The following is a 16189-nucleotide window of genomic DNA, read 5'->3' as shown; positions in this document are numbered from 1 at the left end:
GTGTTCCTGAGTTTAGTGGGATGGCTTTGAGTTTCTCTCCATTTAATTTGATGTTAGCTGTCGGCTTGCTGTATATAGCTTTTATTATATTTAGGAATGACCCTTGTATCCCTGATCTCTCCAATACTTTTATCATAAAGGGATGTTGAATTTTGTTTTTTACAATTTTAGAAATTGACTCAAGAATGGCCCAGAACAATATGGAACTAAAACCTTAGGGCAGTAGGACCTTAGAATCAGGACAGAGTTACATGAACAGAATGTAGACTGAGGAATGCTGACCATGAGATCACAGCCCGGGGCTACAGCAGGGGAACCTAAAGCACATGTGTGTCCAGTTGAGACACACATCACACCTGTCATCTCCCAGAGCCTCACAGATCCCTCTCCACTGGTCAGTCAGGGAGATTGTTGCAGTTGCCATGATGGGCGGGATGGAGCCTTGCCTCTCTGCCAGGACTGGCGTCTGTCCAGATAAGAAGGGGCGGACCTGAGAGGAGGTGAATAGCTGGTTAGGTGAGGTACCTGAGTACTGTCAGGGCAGGGCAGGGATTGGCATGGTGCAGCCATGTGCGGGATGAGCCCTGCAAACAGACAAGTGTACTTCTTGTCTGTTTCAGACAAGGAAACAGAAGTTTGCCTGTTTGCATTATTTTTAAAGATTTATTTATTTGTAGTAGTAGTGTTTTGTTTGCATGTATATATGTGTCCTACATGGTGCCTGTGCCAATTAGAAGCTAGCAGCAGTCTCCTGTTTCCCAGGATGCACTGGGAATGTGCTAGATAGAGTATGCGACTTAAGTTGTGCAAGAGCAGACTTTGGGAGGGCTCGATCTGTGTAAGATGGAGAAAGAAGGGGTGCTGGAGTATGTGTGGAAGAGCAGCCCATCTCTGGGCTTTCTCTGCCTCAGGAGTGCTGAGTGTGCTCTAGTTACTAGGCTACCCTGCTGTTTCTTCCTGTCTCGAGGACGGCGGGGAGAAGGCTGCTGGGATCCCGCCACTGGTACAGATCGGTTTCAGAGAGCCAGACATTTCCTTCCGTGGGCTTCCCCCATCAAAGCCTGCCCAAAGAGAGGACAGGACCACTTCATTTAGGTCCTGGTCCTCCTCAAGATGAGCATTGAACACACATTTCGATGTTTTGTTTCTTCTGAATGAAAATGTTGAAGCTCTCCAGAAGAACCCAGAGCTTACAGTTCTGCCTTCCTCAGCCAGACTTGATTTCTGTGTCAGACTGACATCTCCGCTGACCTCTAGGCCCGGGATGGTCTTTCTGACTATTGTCTTAGGAGTTGATTGTGTGTATGTACACATATGCACATAGAGAAGTCAGAGGAGAGCTTTCTGAAACTGATTCTGCCCTCCTTTGTATGGGTTCCTGGGATCAAACTCAGGACTTGCTCAGCAACCACCCTGAGCTGCTAAGACATCTTGCTGACCCCTGTTCATTATTTTTGCTGCACGACATTTGTGTGGGACTTGGTGCCACCACACTTCCTGGTTAAGATCCAGTTCTCAAGAGGCCATGCTGAACTGGTAGCTCTCATTCTGCTGGTTTGGCTCTAAGTTCCCAGATGACTGTGTACTCTGGCCTTTTCTTTTTCCTCTGTTGTCTTAGACTCAACTTCTCTCCAAAAGGCACACTGGTTTGCTGCTGTTTCTCACCAACAGACCTTTCCGTTTGAGCTCAGGTTTATCTTGAATGGACTTGCCAGAAGGGAGTTACTGAGGGTTAGGCAAGAGCTTCACTGCCTTTCTGTGGAAACCTCACAAGCCTTTGGAATGTCTTGTCCCGGTGCTGTGGAGGAGAGATGAGTCTCAAGCGACTCTGAAGAATTGAAGGTGTTGAAGGTGGCTGGGGACTGACGGCTTCAGTTAGTTTACTCCTGGTTCCTATCCTGAGATCAAGACAGCGGGAGTAGCTGTGGGAAAGTCGTGTTCCCACTGGTGGCTGAAGATAGAATGGGTTCTTTCTTCGGGCCAGGAGAATGTATATTTCTGGAAGGCCATTTTCTGTGGGTAGCGTCCAGTGTGTGAAAACCTGAACCTAGTGTGATAGCAAAGCGTACACAGTTGGAAATAATCCTTTAAACACGTTCACTCCAAGAGCAGTCTGCTTAGCGACACCCCGAAGAAGCTGGGCACTCCGGGTGTAGTGGAGGAGGCCTTTGATCCCAGCACTCAGGAGGCAGGGGCAGAGACTGCCAGATCTCTGAGTTCCAGGCCAACCTGGTCTATACAGTGAGTTCCAGGACAGCCAGAGCTACATAGTGAGATCCTATCTTGTAAAACAAAAACAAAGCAGTTGCTAACAGGTAGCAGTGTGCATTGTGATTTAGTTGAGCAATACTGAAATATGTCAAGAACCCAGGACTGCCTCTCTGCATCTGGGACATCTCTGGAGCCTCTCTGTTGCCAGTCACTTATGTAAATGGCCCATTTGCCTTGTAAGGGATGATCCTTTCTACAGATGAGAATTTTCCAGTTTACTGAAACTGGGCTCCTTTCTGATTGTCCAAACTCACTCCCTCTTTCCCTCCTTCCTCCTCCTTTGGAAAAAATGAGTATTTTATTCACTTAGAAATTCATGCACTATACTTGGATGATATTCACCCCAGCTCCTCGTTCAACCCTCCCAGGTGCACCGCCATCTCTTTGCTCCCCCAACTTTGTGTCTTTTTTTTTTTTAATTTAATAACCCTCCAATTTCAGTTTCTGCTGCCAGTATACTTGTGGTGATGGGCCATCCACTGGAGCCTCTCCTCTGGAGAACTGGTTCCCTCCCTGCAGAAGCCAGCTGCTCAGTTGCAGTGGGACTCCATGCTGGAGTGCTGGCTGGCTTGATCTTGTGTGGGTCTTGTGCAGTGGTCCTGTTACTTGCAGTAGATGCCGCTTTGCTCCAGTCGAATCTCAGTTCTGGGGCATTCTCCAGTCATTTAGTCTCTGTGCTTTGGTGAGTTGCACATTTCTGTGTTAACCACCACCCACTGCACAAAGAAATTTCTTTGTTGAGATCTGAGAACTGCACTAATCCATCAGTAGAAAGATAAGAATTTAGACAACAGATTGATACTGTATTCATTTAACAAAATAATAGCTGTAAGTCTACCCCCTGAGGTCTGTGAGCTAGCGTCCAGCCTTCGGTTCTTGGGCAGATTTGCAATACCAGGCATGCATCTCCTCCTGTGGAGCAGGCCTGATATCTAATTAGAAAATACTTGGTAACTCCATAACATTCATGCCACTATTGTACCCATGGGCTATCTTGTGATGCTGGTCATTATTATAGTCACTTGGTTCATAGCCCAGTAAGACTCCTTCTGACCCCCTGCCAACTCCAGCAGCCTCCACAGCACTTTCTAGTACTAGCCACTAGGGAGGAGGCTTCCTGTCAGTACAAAGTGATATCTCCATGCCATGTGTCTGCAGTGAGAGGGTTTACCATCAAGTTCTCGTAGACAGTCAAGTGAATGACTATAGTCTGTATTGTTTTGGGGGTCTGTGGGACACCTCTGACCATCAGTTCTAGGGGAATTAGCCCACATAACTTGGAAAAGGGATAACCAACTGTAAGACTGTCTGAAAAACCCAGTATTTTATAAACTTGCTAAATAAATGTGTGTGTGCATGTAAATGTAAAGGAATTTAATTGGGCATAGCCTCCTTTTAATTTGTGTGTAGGGGGCATTGGGGTGGGTGCATATATGTGCATGTATTTATGGAGGCCAATGATCAGTTTTTATTAGGTGCCACTCATTGTGTTTTAAATTTTTTTGGTGTGTGTGTGTATACACCCATGCACATAGGCAGTGCTGTGGAACACATGTGAAGGATAGAAGACAACTTGTGATGACCAGTTCCATGTGTGTTCCATGACTGACTCAGACTGTTAGGCTTGGCAGCCAGTGTCTGCCTGCGGAGCCCTCGCCCGCCCTCTGCCATGTGGTACTCCTCCTTCTGTCTCGGAGTCACTGTTAGCTGCCTGATGTCAGTCTCCCTCCATTCTTACTCTCTCCAAGTGCATGGTAGCATCCTGAATGACGCACAAGCCCTTGGGATTTGGTTCATAAGCTTTCATTTGTATAATTAAAGTGTTTATAAATAGGGCTGGCGAGGCAGTTCAGTATAAAGTGCTTGCTCTAAGCCTGACACTCTGAATTCATCCCCCGGCCCACAGTGGAACAGAGAACTATTTCCCAAAAGTTGTCCTCTGACCACGTGTGCACCATGGCACGTGCATGGCCACCCATATACAATAATAATAATAATTAATAATAATAAAAAAAATCTAAAATGAGTATAAATAGATTGCATTTTGAGAACCACAGATACGTTTTCTTTTGAATTTTGAATGCGGCAGAGGAGGTAATAAGCCTTGCTGGTGTGGAGGTTTAAACAGAACAGTATAGTGAAAACATACTCTGCTCTATTAAAGGAAACGCAGCCCAGAAAGCATGCTTTTCCTCCATCTAACTGGCATGATGAACGGTAACCGGTGATGATAGAGGTGGGGGCAGGATGGCACTTCCTTGACTTTCCAGGCAAACGAGCACTTCTCTGGCTTTCAGAGGATAAATGTAGTAGTACCAGTAAGCACTTTCATGCGGTTTGACCCAGTAATAAAATTGGTTAAAATTCCAACAAAAAACTAGTTATTGGAAGGTGTTTGTTCTAGTCATATTTCCTTCTCTATTTTTTACATTTTTTGTTTATTTACTTATTTTGTGTGTGTGCACACGCGCATACTCATGAGTATGGGTGCCATGCTGCTTCTGTGGAGGTCAGAGGACAGTTTGTGTGTGTTAATTCTATCCCCTCAACATATGGATATTGGGGATCCAATTCAGGTCACTGGGCATGGTGGCAGGTGGCTCTACCCACCGAGTCATCTGGCCAGTTTACAACCCTGTCTCTAATGGTGAGGTATTACGTAGCTCAACTACCTGACAGTAGCTGTTTTAGTGAGACATTTCCACCCACAATACTTTACAGCCATTAAAAATAGCTTTGTCACAAGAAAAAAATTGAAATAAATTAGTATTTTAAGGAGGTGTATTGTCCAGCTATAATTTTTTTAAAAATGCATGTGCTCTAAGGCGTGATGGCACACACCAGTAATCCTGACTTTCAGGATCATGAATTTGAGGCCAGCTTGGGCTACAGAGCAAGACCCTGTATTTGTGTGGTGGTGATGGGGGCTGAAAAATGGGGTTAGGGAGATGTCTCAGTGCATAAAGCACTTGGAGTTCAAGTATGAGAACTTGAGTTCAAATCCCCAGAACCCACATAAAAGCTGGACAAATAGCACAAATCTTTGTAATCCAGCACTCCTGTGAGGAGACGGGAGCCAGAGGTTCATGGGACAGCAGTGGAAAAACACAGAAGAGCATCCCTGTCAAACAAGGTGGGAGGTGAGCAGACATTTGAGACTGTCCTCATATGCACTGTGTGTCCGCATTTGTGCGTGTGCATGCATGAGTGCACACACACACGGGCATGCACACACACATGCACACACACACACGCACACACACGCGCATACACACACACACACACACACACACACACACACACACACACACACAAACCTACAAATGGGAAAACCATGTGTAGAGAAAGGATCGGAGTGGGTGAACATTCTAGCTCCCTGAAGGTAAACACCATCTTCGTGGTTACATTCTAGGCTTTCCCAGGACCTTACATACCAGTCAGTCATGCAAACCTGTGTTTTTAAAACTGATGATTGTTCTATGTATAGGTGAAAACATAGAATTTTGTTTTGATTTTTTGGTTTTTTGAGACAAGGTTTCTCAGTATAACAGCCCTGACTATCCTGGAACTTGCTTTGTAGAACAGGCTGACCTTGAATTCACAGAGCTCCACCTGCCTGTGCCTCTCGAGTGCTGGGGTTAAAGGCGTGCGCCACCATCGTCACCCAGTGAAAACATAGTTTTTAACTGTGGCTTCTGTGCTTCTGTTTTAGATAAGAATTTTGATGATGAGGATTCTGTGGATGGAAACAGGCCTTCTTCTGCCAGCTCCTCCTCATCCAAGGCTCCATCTAGTTCCCGAAGGAATGTTAGCATGGGGACCCGTCGGCTTGTGTCATCTAGTCTCGGATCTAAGTCTTCAGGTAAGACCACATCCTGTGTGACATCCTGTGTGGTGTTCTGGGATCTTTTGTCATCGTACTTGCCTATCATGCCCCTAGGCATGAACTCGCCCCGCGGGCACATTCTTGCTTGCAGTCTTTGATTGGCCTGGTACTTCTGTTGATGCCGATGAGCTGCTATGCAATTTAGATGCCACAGCTGTGAAAGCCAGAGTAGGCTCAGTGAAAGCCTGAGGGAGGAGGCGCAGGAGTGCTGCCCTCTGGAGGTCTGTCCTGGAATGACAGTATCCTGACTGGATCCACAAGGTGCTGCTGTGCCTCTCCAGCCCAAGCATCCTGCCCTGGAAGCTGTGTTGGCCACAGGAAGAGCAGCGTTACTTTGCTTCCTATTCTTGCTAGTTGTTTTTACTGTTGAGTTTATTTAACGTAAAATTCACATTTTAAAAGATTGATTTACTTTTGTTTTATGTGCATGAATGTTTGCTAGTATGTATGCATGTCACTGTGTACGTCTTGTTCCTACAGCATAAGGTCCCCTGGAACTGGAGTTCCAGATGTTTGTAAACCAGTCTGGGTTCTGTGCAAGAGCAGTAAATGCTCTTGACCTCTGAGCCATCTCTTCAGCTATTATGAAGGGGAATATTGTCAGTGTCTCATTCACCTCCCTTGAAGCTGTATCAAGACCGTGTGTGTGTGTGTGCACACGTATGTACATACACACCTCTGTATGCCTGGGCATGATTGCAGAGGTCAGAGGACAACTTTGGGGCATCAGTTCTTTGCTTCTGTGATGTGGGTTTCAGGGAGCAATTCAGATCGTCAGCCTTGGTGGCAAGTTCCTCTGTCTGCTAAGCCATCTCACCTGCCCTCTGCTTTCCCCTACACCCCTCCACTGCTTTGCCCTCAGCTGTGCCCTCATCCTTTGCTTAGCACCATGACCCCGAGTGTGTTCAAGTTCCTGGTCTGTGGTTCTGTGCGCTCAGAGGCCATAGCTCCTCCCACGCACACGCTCTCACTGCTCCAGCCACGGCAAAGCACGAGGAGCATGGCTCTGCATCGCTGCCTGTCGTGCCAGCACGTTTACTGCCACCTGCTGGCCGTCTGTTGTCTGTTTTCTCTAGTGGGTCCAGCGAGCCCTACCAGCAAGTCACATGTCTGATAAGAGAGCAGACATGCTAATCTATACATGTCACTGTTGGCACTTCAAGGATGAGCACAGGGAATAAAACAACAGAGTTGTCACGTATGGGGTTCACTCCCATGCCTGGCATTTCTTCCTGTGGCTACATGGAGTGGTCAGACCGTCTCAGTGTGATCCAAATACATTTTCCTCACCAGTCCTTCCGGAAGCTCCCATGGGGCCAGATTTGCCTTTGTTTTAAGTGTACAAGGATTTTTTTTTCCTTCCAGTTTTTTGAGGCAGGGCTTCTCTGTGTAACAGCCCCAACTATCCTGAAACTCACTCTGTAGCCCAGGCTGGCCTCAAACTCACAGAGATTCTTCTGACTGCCTTCTGATTGTTGGGATTAAAGACGTGCACCACCACCTCCCGGCTACAAGGCATTGTAACTCAGCTTTGTGGGAGAAACTTGAACTGATAGCTAAAGATGTGAGGGACCAGAGAGATGGCTCAGCGGTGAATGTGCTGGCTGTTCTTGCAGAGGACCAGAGTTGGCATCTGGTACTCACATCAGGCGGTCCACAAGTGCTTGTGAGCAGCTCAGAGGCTCCAGTGCTCTCTGGCCTCTGCGTGCACCCATGCACAGTGCACACAACTACACGCAAGCTCATGCACTAAGTGAAATCAATCTGTTTTATGCGTTTTAAATGTTCCAGAATTCAGTTTTAGTTGTGTATATGTGCAGTTCTGTAGTATGTTTTTTACAGTGTTGAGTTCATGCTATCTTTGTTTTAACAGCTGCAAAAGAAGGTGCTGGCGCTGTGGATGAAGAGGACTTCATTAAAGCCTTTGATGATGTGCCCGTAGTGCAGGTCAGTGTGTCTGTGCTGCTCTTGACGGCAGGGAGTGACTCGAGAAATGGCTCACAATTGCCCGTAACCCCAGCTCCAGCATATACAACACCCTCTTCTGTAAATATGACACACACACAACACATACACAGGCACACAAGAAAAATAAATAATTTTTTTTTTTTTGAGACCAAGTTAGAAAGTCTTCAGATTTCATTTTTCACAACCCGGTACCCTTATCAGTTAGCTCTGTGTTACAGCAGTGAAATGCCTAAGGCAGCTAGGTTTTTAAAGAGAAAAGATTCATTCAGCTCATAACTTTGGAACCCCAAAGTACAGAGTACAGAGCAGGCTCGAGAACCACGCCTCGACAGCAATGCTTCATGGTGTCGGGTAGATGGCCATGGGATAGCAGGCAACTCCTGTCAGACCAGCAGAGAGAGGCCTGGGTGGAGTCAGCTCAGGCTCTCATAACAACCTTCTCAGAGTTGCTTCCCCGCGGATCAAAGGCCTTAAAGGGCCCACCGCCTGTCAGCCACATCCCCGGCTCCTCACAGTGGGCCTTGGGGCTCACTCATGTCCAGAGCGTGATACCACTGCAGAGTCCTTTACCTTGCGGTGTGAAACCTCAGGGACAGACTAGAGAATGTGGGAGCCCTGTAAGTGTCCGACAAGAACAGAAGGCCTGGTCCTGTTTGATATCTCCAGAAGAACAGGAAAGATGTCTCTGTGCAGGAAGTTAGTTTATCGGGTCACAGAAAAGAGGCATTCGTCATTGCTTAGAGAGGAAAGACATATATTTAAGATTTTTTTCTTGGAAATGTGAACTAAGTTTTGACACCTAAAACACCGAAGAGTGTAGTTCGTAGAAGCCTGGTTTACACTATCTTGGATGCTCCACTTAACAAACGAAGGACTGGGGCCTGCCCTCTGCCTGTATCCTCTGTTCTGACTGGGACTGGTTCTCTGCGGTGCTGTGACGTCCTGCAGCACTTGCTAGGTCGCCTCCTGCCGCCCTCCTTGCCACCTGGGGGCCCTAGTGTCCATCAGGTGGCAGGCTCCGCCGGCTTAGGTTCATCCTTGGCCTCTTGGTTGAAGTCTCGCGGTAGGATTGAGGACCAGTGAGTGAGTAGATTTGAAAGTGTTAAGTGAGAGTTGAAGAGCTTGCTCTGTAAGCTGGTGCAGTGGTTTCCCTTACATTGACCACAGCAGTAGCGAAGGAGGGAATCTACTTGGCTCATTCCAGATCACATCCCGTCATTGTGGGAGGTCAAGGCAGGAATTAAATGGCGAGCCTGCACGTTGTTTACACAACTGTACCTACCTAGGAAATTCACTCACAACCAATGAAATCCAGTAAGAGTGATGGAGGATACTGCTTGCTGGCTTTCTCTCAGGCCCATGCTTAGCTAGCTTTCTTAGCCAGTCCAGGAGCCCCTGTTCTGCTGCTGATACAGTGGGCTGGGCCCCTCTGCATCAATCAACCATCAAGACAACTCCACACCAGCATTCCTACAGGCCAGTCTAGCTTAGGCAGTCCCTCAATTGATGCTTCCCTCTCAGATGATTGCAGGCTGGCTCAGGACGATAGTTAGAGCCTGTGAGACGATGCTCCAGACACCTGATGACCTGAATTTGATTCCTGAATCTCAGGAGAAGTGGAGTGGTTGCTTGAAGTTGCAGTGCACCTCTTGTTCCCCCCACCCCCTATACGTATTCAGTAATAAGTTTTTTAAAAAAATGAAAAATGACTAGTGAAGGCATCTCTGTTGCCTTCTTTCTCTGTACACAAATCCCCTTGCTACATGTCTAGTAGAGATGTCCAGAGCAAGGCTGTGTACGCGTGGCAGCAAGTCTAGAGGTCCCGTTGACGGTGGGTGTGGCCTCACTAAGATGAGCATGCCCAGAGAATTCCTCACCCGGAGTGAGCGTTTCTTTTATTCTGCTTCCTTGACGTCATGTATTTAAAATTCATCTTAATTCTGTACATTGTCTTTTGTCAAGTATAAATTAATTTTGCTTCCAGATTTACTCCAGCCGAGACCTCGAGGAATCGATAAACAAAATCAGAGAAATCCTGTCGGATGACAAGCATGACTGGGAACAGAGGGTCAATGCTGTAAGTGCCGCTATCCTGGCTTCCATTGCACGTGTTTGCGTGCTTGCCTATTCCCGTGCACGTCAGTTACCATCTGTACTTTTTACTTTTGTGGTAAATTACCTCATTTGGTTTTATTGTTTGCAGTGAGTTTTGGTTTTTGAGTTTATTTCAAGGTAGTCTCACTACATCTTAGTTTGCTTTCTGTTGCTGCATAGACTCCATGATGAAGAGCAGCTTGGAAAAGAAGGATTTCTTTGTCTCATGGGTTACAGTCCACTGCTAAAGGAGGCTAGGGCAGGACTGGACGCTGGAACCTGGAGGGAGATCTGAAGCAGAGACTGGAGGGCTGCTGCTGGTCTCATGCCTTGCTCAGCCTGCTTTCTTAGAGAACCCAGGACCTCCTGCTTAGGGCCGTTATCGCCTGCAGTGGACTAGGCCCTCACACATCAATCGTCAGTTAAGAAAATGCCCAAAGACATACCCACAGGCCAATATGAAGACAGTTGAGATTCCCTCTTTCCAGATGACTCTAGTTTATGTCAAGTTGACAAGAATTAATGATAAAAATGACATGCTCTGTAACCCATGCTGGCTTTGAACTTGGGATTTCCTGCTGTAGCATGTGGAATGGTGGACTTAATGAATGGCCATGCACTCCCACACCCAGCCCTACTTTTGCTTTTAAAACACACCAAGTTGCTGGGAGTGGTGGCACATGCCACTTGGGAGGCAGAGACAGGCATGTAGACAGACAGATCTCCATGAGTTTAAAGCCAGCCTGGTGTTCATAGAGAGTTTTAGGACAACCAGAGCTACATAGAGAGATGTGGTCTAAAAAGCAAGCAAACAAATAAAAAACAAAAACAAGACAAACTCAGCAGCTTAAAGGCTCGAGAGCTGGCTTGGCTCAGCAGTTAGAACAGAGCTGCTCTTCCTCCCGTTCTGGCCTCCATGGGCCCGTGTGCTTGTACTGCACATAGACTCACGCAGGCGCACACACACAAAATGTTTTTAAGGGAATCATTTATTATGGGTACTGCATTTTTAAATGGAGTCTTAGTTTGTTCATTGTACATTAGGTAATAATTAGCTGTCTAGTTGTCTTTGCAAAGATAGTTTCTAGGGGCTAGAGATATAAATTCAGCAGTTAAGCTTACAGAGGACCCTAGCTTGGTTCCAGCATTTATATCAGTGGCTTATAACCACCTGTAACTCCAGTTCCAGGGCCTCTAACACCCTCTTGGGCCTCAGCAGACACCTGCATAAATGTGTCATATGCACACACAGACAAAACTACACACACAAATCTTTTTAAAAAAATATTTATTTATTTATTTATTTATTATGTATACAATATTCTCTCTATGTGTATGCCTGCAGGCCAGAAGAGGGCACCAGATCTCATTACAGATGGTTGTGAGCCACCATGTGGTTGCTGGGAATTGAACTCAGGACCTTTGGAAGAGCAGGCAATGCTCTTAACCTCTGAGCCATCTCTCCAGCCCCACAAATCTTTTCTTTAAAAAAAAATTGTTCCTATCATCAGTTAACTTTTCTTTATGTTCTATTGATGGCTTCTTTGTTATGTAGATTCAGCGTTTAACAATGTTTCCCACACCTCTGACTTTTCTCATCCCATTAGCTAAAAAAGATGAGGTCGTTACTCTTGGCTGGAGCTGCCGAGTACGATAACTTCTTTCAACACTTGCGTCTTCTGGATGGAGCCTTCAAACTCTCTGCTAAGGACCTGCGGTCTCAGGTAGTGCGGGAAGCTTGCATCACATTGGGGTAAGGACTGCGTGCAATGCATTCTGTTCACCCGCACTGTTCTTAGAGATAACTGCTCAGGCATGTCAGCGGGGTCACCTCTCGCTGGTCTGCAAGACCCTAGCCTGTTAACACTTCTGTTAGAGTAGCTGCTTCCCAGTTATGTACAGCATTGGATTTTAAATTATACTCACTGGCATATCTCTGATGCTTCTATTGTACTACTAATAGAGAAATGAAATCCTATGCAATTCTGTATGTGAGATTGTTTCATGACTTTAGCCTGCAGGGTATATGTGCGTTAGGCCTCGTGTTTGTTTGAAGAGTGCTATAGAATGAAGTAAGTGCAGGCCTGTGGGTGCTGGTGGTGCTGGAGCACACGCCTGTCATGCAGAGCCCTGCAGTACTCGGGACTGGAAAGAGAGAGAGAGAGTGAACAACAGGAGTGCAATACTGTCTAAGCCAAACTTAAGTGCTGTGTTTGCATGCTTCAGAATATTAAAGCAGTAGTCACAGCGGCTGGCAAGCATTGTAACTGTATAAAGTTTTAGGGCAGGCAGATCTTGCCATCATGTTTTATATGCAAAACAAAAATAAAATCAGACAGGGCAAGCATTGGGTTCATGCTCCATCTTTATTAGTACATCTTTGGTCTTGGCGGGCTTGATTTTGCTCTTGTAATACTTATTTGGAAATTGTTAAGAAACATTTGTTGGTTGATGGCTTCACCGGATTCTTTGCTTGACCTTTTATCTCAAAGAGAACTGTGAAGGAGGGCTGTCAGCTGTGGAGAGCCTGTGCTCCCTGTGTGTGAGAGCGTGACTACAGCTGCTCCTTTCTTGTTGCAGGCATCTGTCGTCAGTTCTGGGAAACAAGTTTGATCATGGAGCTGAAGCCATTATGCCAACTATCTTTAATTTAATCCCAAACAGTGCCAAAATTATGGCTACTTCTGGTGTTGTAGCTGTCAGGCTAATCATTCGGGTAAGTATGTCATGGGGCCACCTATGAAGGACAAGAGTGGTAGATCCCGCTGGCTGGTGGGATATAGCAGGCCCTCCCCCCCGAGGGTGTGTCTGTGCCATCACCATCTGTTTGCCCCTGCAGCAGTGTTTCTCTCCCACGATGGGGGCGGCCACACTAAAGGATTTGTGTTGTGTCTTGTGGGCTGGCGCAGCCGCTGACAGGCACGCCTTCGTCAACCTGCCGCTGGTTCTAAGTACTTGACTCTCCTCCATCACTTCTGTTCTTCCATGTTAGCTACGTGTGCTTATGGCTTCTGCTTACCTGAAACTCATTTTACTAATTGCAGCACGCAAGGAACTGGAACTCTTTCTTTGCTTGAGTTTTCTAGCACTTACTTTGATGTGAGCAGCGACCAGGTATTGATAATCCTCATGTGTGCTTTCAGGAAGAGTAGTTTATCCTCCTCTCTGCCACCCTCGGCAGCTGCCTACCACCAAGCCCGAGGACCCACGCGGTGGAGGGAGACCCAACTCCCACAAGTTGCTGCTGACTTTTGTACATGTGCCCTCACACACAAGCACACGCACACACGCACACACTCACACATTTATGCACATACACAGAGTGAATAAATATCATTTTAAAAAATTGAAACTCTGCAGGATGTACTCTATCCCCAAAGGATGTTTAGTATTATTTTCATTCTTACTGTTTGTGTTTGCTCTTACTTGTAATATTAAAACCAGAGCCATTGTATTTTTCCATTGAGACAGTGTCAGGATGGCGCAGCACGATGAGGCCCTATGAATGCACGCTGTCTCAGCTGCTAGCATGCGTTAGGCCTCCTTCCTCAGACTGCTGTGACTCCCGACTGATTCATATGGCATCCTGTCGTCTGTCCTGGCTCTGCCAGTTCTCTAATGGCCCGTTCCCTTCGCCAGCAGACGTTTTAGACCCAGCTTCCACGTGCCGTGAGGTTATCTGTTACGTCTTGTCCGGTCTGTGTTCCAGTGCTCACCTGTTTTCACCTCTCTCCGCAGCACACGCACATCCCTCGGCTAATTCCTGTCATAACAAGCAACTGTACCTCGAAGTCTGTCGCAGTTAGAAGGTATGTGTTGAAAGTTCCTCCTGATTGTCTTGTCAGTGTCTCAAAAACAAGATGATCCCCAGATCGCCTTCCATGGATAAAGTTTCGAATCTGAAGTTGTTATTATTTAAGTAACAGCTGCTTCTTGGTCCAAAATCAGTAAAATGTTCTGTGACTGGCAAGATGGTCAGTGGGTAAGGTGCCGAGTCCATCCCCAGGACTCTCAGAAGCTGTCTTCTGCCGAGCGTGCGCGCGTGCGTGCGTGCGTGTGACCCTCAAAACCACCTTGTTGGCCTAGTCTTTATTTATTTCTGATTCTTCTTTACTCCTCCTCCTTTTCCTCTTCTCCCTCTTAAACGAAACTTACTCACAGGATAGACTGACTGGCGGAAGCGGAAAGCTGTTTAGTTTCTCCAGCAGACACCTTACTAAGTTCTGTGTTTCTTGCTACTTTTCAGGCGCTGTTTTGAATTTTTAGATTTGCTTTTACAAGAATGGCAGACACATTCACTGGAAAGGTAAGCCCCTGTGATTCAGAGCCGTCCTCTGGCCTGAGAGTTTTGGGGGTGAGCGCCCCAGCAAGCCGTCCACCCTGTCTTGTATAAGAAGTGAATCACGTGTCACTAAGGGACCATTGTTTCTACTGATGTGAGCCACTTCATAGTGGAGAAGCTTTAGGGATGTCATCCTTCCAGACACTAGTATGATACAGCTTGTGTGGCTCAGTTGGTAGCGTGCTTACCTAGCATATAAGAAACCCTGAGTTCATCCCCACTCTTAAATAAACTGCCTATAATCCCAAGTGAGAGAAGATGGAGGAGGTGAGAAGGGAAGAGGGAGAGAGAGAAGCGGGGGGGGGGGGGCACAGGAGGGAGGGAAGGTCAAAAGTTCAAGGTCATCCTCGGATACATTGGGAGTTTAACACCAGCCTGGGCTAAGGGCCATGTCTTAGGGAAAATGAAAGAAAACTTGTACGTCTCCAGCTGGCAGTGTGCATTACCATTATTACACAGTAGAGGGCAGTAGTGGTGCAGGTTCTGTTTGCAGCTTAGTGAGGGTTGAGCGCTGCTGCCCTCTTCTGATGCCTTGCAGGACGATTCACCCTGTCGTGGTCAGTGCTGTTTTTATGGCAGGCTGTAGCTGACTGCTTTCACATATCAGAATTTAAAAGTAGCTCTGTGTCAGGGTCTCTAAACAACCACATGCTGTTCTTTTTTGTTTGATATTTTTAGCTCCTGTCTGTTTCAGGTACCTGCGCTCTGAATTAGGAGACAGCAGGTGGGAGAAGTGTGCCACAGTTTTGAGTGGGCATCACAGTTGGTCAGTTGGTTTCATCATAGTGATAATAGACGCAAGGAAATCCATCCCAGTGATGATAGAAATCAAAACTAAGACTCAGCCTAAACTCCTAAGCAACTAGTCGGAAGCCCTGGTTTTGAGAAACTGAGGCTGCCCGCCAGCTGAGAAAAGAGCAGAGGTGTTTGGTGTCATGAAGACAGCATTTGGGGGGAAATCTTGTCTTTATTGTTTAAGGAGATTTTCCATTCTAATGTGCACATCGCTGGCCACTTTTGTCCCAGACATCTTTGTGTCATCCTGCCCAAGATTTTTTTCTCTTAAGAAGGCAGAGGGTAAGAGACAGGCACACCACTTTAGCTGAGGTGCTGGCCACGAATGACGGGATCGTGGATGGAGAGTGTGGAACTTCTTTGCTTCCCAAAGCTAAATACGTATGGTTCACAAAGGAGTCGTTGTGACTTGAGAGTAGGATGGGATGCAGAGAGGGCGCTGGCGGGGGTGGGGGTGGGGGCATGCGCTTAGCCTCTCAGCTGTGTTACTTGCCTGACTCAGGCACGACGAAGCCACCAAACCCTCATTGTTATTTTGAACTTGATTCCACAAGCCTGTGTTCACCCACTAAAGTTGTCTGCTTAGTGACTACCACTGCTCTTTCCGAAATATCTAGACACATATCAGTATTAGCGGAAACGATAAAGAAAGGAATCCACGATGCCGATTCTGAAGCAAGAATAGAAGCCAGAAAGTAAGTTGCTATTGGCCCATATTGGCCCTCAGACCCAGCCCACTGTACGGTTTGCCATACTCAATCATCTTGGTTCATCAAGCGTATGTTGTTAATTGTAACTGTTAAATGTGACTCCAAAAGTCCACGTTAGCGTGT

The 16189-nt window shown here is 46.7% G+C and overlaps 1 protein-coding gene across 27 annotated transcripts in view; it reads left to right on the top strand.

The window, feature by feature from the left end:
- Positions 1-16189, top strand: part of Clasp1 (cytoplasmic linker associated protein 1) — a 215163-nt gene that overhangs the window by 112090 nt on the left and 86884 nt on the right. For all 27 annotated transcript variants that reach the window (XM_013346681.2, XM_013346680.2, XM_026779748.1 and 24 more), the window contains exons 9-16: positions 5984-6133; positions 8031-8104; positions 10110-10202; positions 11827-11972; positions 12800-12935; positions 13958-14028; positions 14466-14525; positions 15974-16051. In XM_013346681.2, the coding sequence (XP_013202135.1) occupies positions 5984-6133; positions 8031-8104; positions 10110-10202; positions 11827-11972; positions 12800-12935; positions 13958-14028; positions 14466-14525; positions 15974-16051 (808 nt within the window). The remainder of the gene's footprint in view (positions 1-5983; positions 6134-8030; positions 8105-10109; positions 10203-11826; positions 11973-12799; positions 12936-13957; positions 14029-14465; positions 14526-15973; positions 16052-16189) is intronic.

This window comes from Microtus ochrogaster, chromosome 6 (genome assembly GCF_000317375.1).
Source record: "Microtus ochrogaster isolate Prairie Vole_2 chromosome 6, MicOch1.0, whole genome shotgun sequence".
Taxonomy (NCBI): domain Eukaryota; kingdom Metazoa; phylum Chordata; class Mammalia; order Rodentia; family Cricetidae; genus Microtus; species Microtus ochrogaster.
This window is presented reverse-complemented; position numbering and strand designations above follow the sequence as displayed.